The 8,359-nt window shown below is 43.4% G+C and overlaps 1 protein-coding gene across 1 annotated transcript; it reads right to left on the bottom strand.

The window, feature by feature from the left end:
* Positions 1 to 1,830: 1,830 nt before the first annotated feature.
* Positions 1,831 to 4,445, bottom strand: LOC139262628 (ferritin heavy chain B-like). Its single transcript, XM_070877780.1, has 4 exons — positions 4,344 to 4,445; positions 2,859 to 3,005; positions 2,336 to 2,461; positions 1,831 to 1,986 (listed from the first exon to the last, which is right to left on the bottom strand). Exons 1-4 carry the CDS (start codon positions 4,443 to 4,445, stop codon positions 1,831 to 1,833), a joined length of 531 nt encoding a protein of 176 aa, XP_070733881.1.
* Between the last annotated feature and the right edge of the window lie 3,914 nt (positions 4,446 to 8,359).

The raw sequence follows: 8,359 nt of genomic DNA, 5'->3' as shown, positions 1-8,359 counted from the left end.
CTAAAACACTCGGAGCTCCAACAAGGCAAGTGAGCGCCAGTTGGGCAGAGGAAACGCTTCAAGAACACCCTCAAAGCCTCTTTGAAAAAGTATAACATTACCATCGACACCTACTAATCCCTGGCCCAAGACCGCCCAAAGTGGAGGAAACATATCGGGGAGGGCGCTGAACAACTCAAGTCTCTTCGCCGAGAGCAAACTCAAGCCAAGCATTGAGAGTGGAAGGAGCGCACGGCAACCCAACCTCCCGTTCCTCCACACCACTGTGCCCTACATTTACATATCACATTGGATTCTTCAGTCACTAGAGATCGCATTTTGAGTGTGAAAGCAAGTCAGCCTCGATTTCGAGGGACTGTCCAAGAAAAGAGGATTTGGTCTCCCCAATGTCGAGGAGATTGCATCGTGAGTAATGAATAGAGTATACTAAATTGTAAGGAGTACAATTAATTCACTGTTTCAACTGGTAGGAGTGTTTGGTGCTCTGAACATTGGGAAGAGAGGAGGTAAACGGACAGGTGTTGCATCTCCTGCACTTTCACTGGAATGTGTCATGGGATAGGGAGGGGGTCTTTGGGGTGATTGAGGACCAGAGTGTCAGTCAGAGAGGTCACTTCACAATGCTGAAAGGGGAAGGAAAGGGAAGATGCGTTTGCGAGTAGGATTGCTCTGGAGATGGCAGAAAAGACGGAGAATGATTCATTGAATGTGGACGCTCATGGTAGGGAAGGTGAGGACAAGGGGAACTGCATCGTGGATCTGCGAGTGAGGGAAAGGGGTTAGAGTATAACTGTGGGAAATGGAGTCCAGCTGCACTGGCAGTCCTTGGATACCTTATTCATGTGAGCATTGATCAGGTTGCCAAGTTATTCGATCGCGATGGGAGTAGGTAGAAGAAGCTGTCCGAGAACCACCACACGAGGGTATCCACACTAATCGATGAAGCAGTGACAGCAAGCTGATGGCACCTGCTGCTTTCCCTCCTCACCCAATTGTAGTCCGAAGTTCAATGAACTCGGACACTGCTGCTCTGTACAGCAGTTCCTGCTCTGCCTACAAAGCTTAACAGGAAGTCTACAGCAGCAGTGGTGAGTTTAGTTTCTGAACGACCTGCAATAATAACTAAACAGGATCTGCAGCAGTTACTGACTACAAACTGCTAATTCCAGGACCAATACATATATCAAATAGGATGCTAATCCTGGACTTTTCCCCCCTTCATTGATCTGAAATGGTGAGACTGATTTAGTGAGTAACATTCCCAGTGTTTAACACATGTTCCAGCAACTTTTGTTGTATTGAGTTATCAGTTATGTAATGGCAGTTCACTAATGGGAACAGGTATTTTTAATCCACTATCTAGATCCCATGCTCCACCATTCCCTCTCAACCTATTTAAGACACTCCCTATAACCTCCCTCAGACCATGTTTTGTCCCTCAGCCAATTTCTCAGGTGTTAATAGTCTGAACACAACCTCGTACATTTCACACTTTGCAACACGTGTCTGACTATAACAACTCAATAAACCCCAGAGAAAAAACAAAAAATTCGTAGGACTGAATTCCATAACACTGTTGCACAACTCAATGTAATTCTTGTCTGATGTAAATCATATTGTTAAATTAAAAATGACCACTCAAAACATACAAGGAGACAAAACCCAGTCCAATGTTGAACAGTTTATTTAGTTATGTTACATTTTACAGCAAGAGCCTCAGTCTCACAGATCAGTGTCAAACATCACAAGCCATCATTCCCTACAGAACAGGGGTCCCAGTTATTATACATACAAGTACTAAACACAATAAGCTTGATCCAGACAGAGAGTTTAGTCACTCTCCCCCAGGGTGTGCTTGTCAAACAGGTACTCTCCCATGCCATTCTCAGGGGCTCCTAGTCTCTTCAGGTTTGTGATGTGATCTCCAAGCTTCTTGATCATCTTCACTTGTTCATCCAAGTAGTGGGTCTCCAGGAAGTCACACAACTGAAAAAGAGGGAAACCAATAGCAGATAGAAGGAATGTCAGCTTCCCCTGGAGAATTTGGATTTTAATCCTATTGAACTGAAGGATAGTCAAGTGGTGCAATTGAGATTGATGGAATTATTGCATCATTAGATTAAACATACTGTACAATAGATACTCAGATCCTGTGATCACTGAGACACATTTACTAGTCACTGTCCACAGTAGGCCAACTTCCTCCTTCCCTTCCCAAACAAAAAAAAAAAAGAGACACCTGCATAAAGATATTAGGCATGGAGATCTTCGAAGTGGGGCCCAAACAGCAAAGTTTCACAACCTCCAACTTACCAGAAAGCTCACAAGAACTTACATGAGGGTCAGTGCTCCCAGAGGAGTGTTTGTGCAGATCCAGCAGACTCTGGTTCACATTCTTCTCCATCTGCAGAGCTCTCTGCATCACCTCCAGACCATTGCTCCACTCATCCTGCTCTGGTTTCTCGAAAGAAAAAAAAATTTGAACATTGCACTTACGATAGATTAAACAAACATTAGAAAATATTGAAGGAAATTAGGGGTGCAATCAAAAGTCTACTTTAATATGAATCTATGGGTTAGAATATGAAATTGCCATTAAGCCAACACAACCACTGGAATCATATTGATCAGGTAAAAAGCATAGATAGATTTAAGGGGAAGCAAGGCAGGTGCATGGAGAGAAAGGAATAGAACGATATGCTGATAGGGTTAGATAAAGCAATGTGGGAAGAGGCTCGCTGAAGTATAAACACCGGCAAAGACCAATTTGGCCAAATGGCCAGAGTTCTGTAAATTGAAAATAATTGCTTTAGTCTAAGGGGAGCCAGACAGAAAGCCACTCATTTATTAAATCCAACCTTGATGTCCGCCAAGATGATCCGTCCTCCACGCCGATTCTGGAATTCCATCAGTTTCTCAGCATGCTCACGTTCCTCATGTGACTGCGCCTTGAAGAACTCAGCAAAGTGACACAGGGCAACATCATCCCGGTCAAAGTAATAGGACTTGAGGGATCAGAAGAGTAGTTCGGTATTATATTGCAGAATCATCATCATGTACAATAATTCAACCTCAATATATTGCTTTCCATCAAGGGTTCACAGTTGCACTGAACTTTTAACCCAATGAAAAACCACAGCCCAGCATCAAAGTTTTGATTTTTCCATGTGGGCAGTGGGGGCGGGGCGGGGGGCTGGATGCAAATGAAAGTATCCTAGATTTCCACCACCCTTGCAGGAATTAATACTTCCTGACTTCCCTCCTACATGGTCCAACTCATTTTAAGATTACATCCCCTCATTGCAAAGGTAGAGAAAGACCATGCAGTGATTTAAAGAATACAATTTCTGAATTCCATGCATGGAGTGTAGAATATTCTCCACAAACTTCAAGCTCAAAAGTTGCCAGGATACTCAGAATGGGCCCACTTTTAGCCATCACTTGCATCAATTTATTTGGAGCAAGTTGGTTTTTCTGACGCGAGTTAAATAAGCCGATTTGCCCCAATAAACTTGCTCCAAAGTAATTTAGTGAGGTACGATTTTTTTTCCCTCCCGGGGATGGGGTGGAGCAATCCCAGACACTTACACCAGTTTTGCTTATTTATGCCTCTTTGACCAGCTCTGAAAAACGTTTAAGGCAGTTAAGAAATTGGCACAGGTAAGTAAGTAAGGACATGTACCCAAGCACCAAACATTACAAATAAATAAAAAGTTACAATAACTAAAAATAAAACGAACTCAGGTAAATAATTGAATAACAGTTAAATATTTGAAGTAAATCCTACCTTGGGCCAGCCGGTACAGGAGACCATTCTGCGTGGGATAGGGGCGGTCGGCAATGGCGCATCGGGAGGGAGGGGAAAGATGGGCTCAGCAGCATCTTGGGTAGGGTTCTGTCAGCCTGGGCTGCACTCAGACACAGGCGACCATTCGGCCACAGCTGGGAGGGGCGGTGGGAGAGGAGAGAAAAGAACCATCGGGTCCTACTGACAGATTGCAGGACACGCTGGGAGGGCGAGGAGCATGCGCGCAAACTCCACTGCGCATGCGACAACTATCAGCAGTGTTTTCAGCGCAGAGCTGTAACTCCAACCACCCCCCCCCCGCAACTCCACCATGGACGCCGTGCCAGGACATGGGACACTCGGCAGAGGGATCAAGATACCAAGTTAGTTTTTTTGTCACCTTTTCCAGCACAAAGGCAGCGCATAAAAGGGTCAGTACCCCCAAAAAATGGGTTGGCCAAAATAGGGACCAAAAAGTCAACTGGATACAGCAGAGAATTTAGTAAATTCACATTACATAGTTTCCATTGTGAATTAGTTTAAAATGCAAACTCACCATAGAGAGATAAACATAGGAGGAATAGAGCTCCATGTTGATCTGCTTGTTGACAGCATCCTCACAGTCCTGGTGGTAATTCTGACGCACTTGAGAAGCCATTTTGATTTCTTATCACAAATCTATAGTTTGTTAAAGCAACAAACTAAGATTTAACTAACCGCAAACTCCTTCAGTATATACTGCTGGATAATCCAAGGTGTGGCAGGTTAGATGATGAGTGACATTCCTCATTACCCAATCAGAAGTTGCAGCCTCTCAGAGCACCAATCAACTAAAGAGAGGAGGGGAGATGGACTCCCAGAGCCAGTCAGATATTTGAAGAATGAGCATCATTGGCTGACAACTCAATGAGGATCTCAATTGTCCTAACTTTCCTCAAACACAGTTCAAATATCCAGAATCACAGGTTGAAAGAAATCCTCTCCTCTTTAGGCTAATCAATTGGGAAAAAATTAAACCATGCGCCCCCCTTATAGGGATGAATAAAAAATAAGTTCCAAATATGACAAAACTAACAAGCATTTTTCAAATTTTAATTTAGTTCCCTGTATCCACGCTGCACTCCAGTCCCTCTGGTGCCCACCAGTCATGAAAAGCCCCCAGTATACCGGCAGACAGCGCCCTCTCCACGGACACCCGGGCACGGACATAGCCGCGGAAGGCAAGTGGAGAGAACACCCCATCGACCGTGCTCTGCCTGTAACCAGTTAATGGCCACCTTGAAAGTTTTATTGAATCCTCTGTTGTTTGCGAGTTACTGTCTTTTTAATAGTTCTGAATGGTTCTGTGGGTTGGTCATTTGCAGGTATCTGCGGGTTTGCTGCAACATCCAAACAGATCAGTGAGTGTGCAAAGCAACCGACAGTGGGTCAGATGAATTCAAAGTGCGCGTGATCAATGTGTCAAAATACAAGTGCTCAGATACTCCATAACTTCTAAGTTTAGTGAGCACTTGTACACACATCAGCTAGAATGTGGAGGGGACCATAGGATGTGCTGTTCATGTTTTTTAATCATTAAATTTTAGAAGCAAAGAAATAGTCTGCAGGCCAAAAAGGAAGACTTGCATTTATATCGCGCCTTTCACAATCCCAGGCTGTCCCTGACCGCTCCACAGCCAATGAAGTACGTTTTGAAGCAGAGTCACTGTTGTAACGTAGGAACTATGGCAGCCAATTTGCACGCAGCAAGGCCCCATAAACAGCAAGGTGAACATCACCACATTATCTGTTCTCAGTAACATTGGTTGAGGAATAAATATGACCTGAACACCGGGGAAAACTCCCCTGCTCTTCTTCAAAGTATTGCTGTGGGATCTGTTATATCCAGCTCAGAGGGCAGTCAGGGCCATGGTTGAACATGTCATCTGAAAAACAACAACTCCGACAGTGCAGCACTCCCTCATTACTGCACTGTAGTGTCAGCCGAGATTCTGTGCTCACGTCTATGGAGTGGGGACTTCAACCCACAACCTTCTGACTCAGAGACGAGAGTGCTACACACTAAGTCCAACTGATTGATCCCTGAAATTAAAAGCTCTGTTACCTTCTCTGCCAATAACTAACTCAATCATCTGTGAAATCTCCAATTTATCTGGCTCCCGTGATCCCAGTCTCACCTCTCATGTTAGACCACGTATTAGAGCTGAGCGCAGAGAGAGGTTGGGAAATATAAAACAAGATTGATACAAACAGCAGGAGCTTGAGCCAAGTGCTGCACAGCAAGGGGAAGACAGGCTGAAGAGATGGAGAAAGCAGCCAGGTCATATAGGAATAACTACTGGAGATTTAGTCTCATTGCTTAGAACTTCGTCTGAGTTTGCCACATGCCCAAGTTTCGATGTCGCTGACAAGGCCAACATTTATTGCCCATCCCTAGTTGCCCTGAGAAGGAGCTGGTGAGACTCCTTCTTGAACCATGTTCAGGTACTCAATGGTTGAGAGACGCCTTGCTCGGTCACTTCAGAGAACATTTGCTGGAATTCTTTGAGGATGTAACAAACAGGATGGATAAAGGAGAACCAATAGATGTGGTGTATTTGGAATCCCAGGAGGTATTTGACAAGATGCCACATAAAAGGTTACTGCACAAGTTAGAATTTCACAGGTTGGGGGTAATATATTAGCATGGATAGAGGATTGGCTAACTAACAGAAAATAGATTCGGGACCAATGGTTCATTTTCTGGTTGGCAATCAATAACTAGTGGGGTACCGCAGTGATCAGTGCTGGGCCACCAACTATTTACAATCTATATTAACGACTTGGAAGAAATGACTGAGTGTAACGTAGCCAAGTTTGCTGACGATACAAAGATGGGAGGAAAAGCAATGTGTAAGGAGGACAGAAAAATACATAAACAGGCTAAGTGAATGAGCTAAATTTAGCAGATGGAGTATAATGTTGGATAGTGTGAGGTCATGCACTTTGGCAGAAAAAAATCAAAGAGCAAGTTATTATTTAAATAGAGAAAGATTGCAAAGTGCTTCAGTACAGTGAGACCTGGCGATACTTGTGCATGAAACAGAAAAGGATAGTATGCACGTACAGCACGTGATCAGGAAGGTCAATAGAATATTGGCCTTTATTGCAAAGGGGATGGAGTATAAAAGCAGGGAAGTCTTATTCCAGCTCTACAGGGTATTGCTGAGGCCACACCTGGAATACTGTGTGCAGTTTTGGTTTCCATATTTACGAAACGATACACTTGCTTTGGAGGCAGTTCAGAGAAGGTTCACTAAGTTGATTCTGGAGATGAGGGGGTTGACTTATGAGGAAAGGGTGAGAAGGTTGGGCCTCTACTCATTGAAATTCAGAATAATGAGGGATGATCTTATCAAAACGTATAAGATTATGAGGGGGCTTGACAAATTGGATGCAGAGAGGATGTTTCCACTGATGGGGGAGAATAGAACTACAGGCATGATCTTAGAATAAGGGTCCGCCCATTTAAAACTGAGATGAGGAGAAATTTCTTCTCTGAGGGTTGTAGATCTGTGGAAATCTGTCTCAGAGAGCTGTGGAAGCTGGGACATTGAATAAATTTAAGACAGAAATAAACAGTTTCTTAAACGATAAGGAGGTAAGGCGTTATGGAGAGTGGGTAGGGAAGTGGAGCTGAGTCCATGGTCAGATCAGCCATGATCTTATTGAATGGTGGAGCAGGCTTATGGGGCTATATGGTCTACTCTTGTTCTTATTTCTTATGTTATTATGTTCTTATGTAAGCATCAACCACATTACTGTGCAAATGGAGTCAAATGGAGACTGGGTAAGGATGGCAGGTTTCTGTCCCTAAAAGGAAATTAGTGAGCCAGCTGGATTTTTACCACAATCCAAAAAGTCCATGGTTACTGATATCAGTTTGTTTTAAATTTTAAACTGAATCCAAATGATGGTGGAATTTGAACTCACATTCCATGTATTATTGGTCCAGGCTTCTGCACTATTGTACCCCAAACATATAGCTTGAAATATGGCTGAATCTCCTCTTTCCCTCATTGAGTCAGGACAGTTTAAAGGCTGCAATGAGACTGAAGTAATTTCGCACGTATTATGTCCTGGTAACCACCGGTATTTGAATTCAAACAACAGCTTATTTAATTCATAACTGATGGGAAAGTCTCATATCCATTAATTGCAAATTAACTATTTTGGTCCATTGTCGTCAACAATTACCTTTAGATGAATATAACTCAAAGAGAAAACTGCACATTGTTAAATCATTCTCCATGACCATTGGCCTAGTTCACAGAGGCTGGTAGTATTTAGATTAGCAGTTTACATTAAGATATCTAACTGTGTTACCAATTCTTCCTTTCCACACGATATGTAAACTTAGTGAGGCCTCATCCAGCGTTCCTATTGCTTTGGATCGATACCTGCTTCAGCGATCACTTTCTTAGGCTTTCTATTTTGGGAACACTATCAGCAGTAATTCTTGGGGGTTGTCTTTTTAGGAGGTACAGACTCTATACTGTAACAGCACGCCCTTGGCATTCCTGTCATGGTAGT

Source organism: Pristiophorus japonicus, chromosome 4 (genome assembly GCF_044704955.1).
Source record: "Pristiophorus japonicus isolate sPriJap1 chromosome 4, sPriJap1.hap1, whole genome shotgun sequence".
NCBI classification, from domain to species: Eukaryota; Metazoa; Chordata; class Chondrichthyes; family Pristiophoridae; genus Pristiophorus; species Pristiophorus japonicus.
Note: the sequence above shows the minus strand (reverse complement) of the source record. Positions and strands in the feature narration are given on the sequence as shown.

Coding starts and splice junctions, on each gene's coding strand:
- LOC139262628 (XM_070877780.1), bottom strand. CDS start 4,445: ATGGCTTCTCAAGTGCGTCAGAATTACCACCAGGACTGTGAGGATGCT. Junction 3,006..4,343: donor CCTATGTTTATCTCTCTATG/GTGAGTTTGCAT, acceptor TGATCCCTCAAG/TCCTATTACTTTGACCGGGA. Junction 2,462..2,858: donor TCATCTTGGCGGACATCAAG/GTTGGATTTAAT, acceptor TTTTCTTTCGAG/AAACCAGAGCAGGATGAGTG.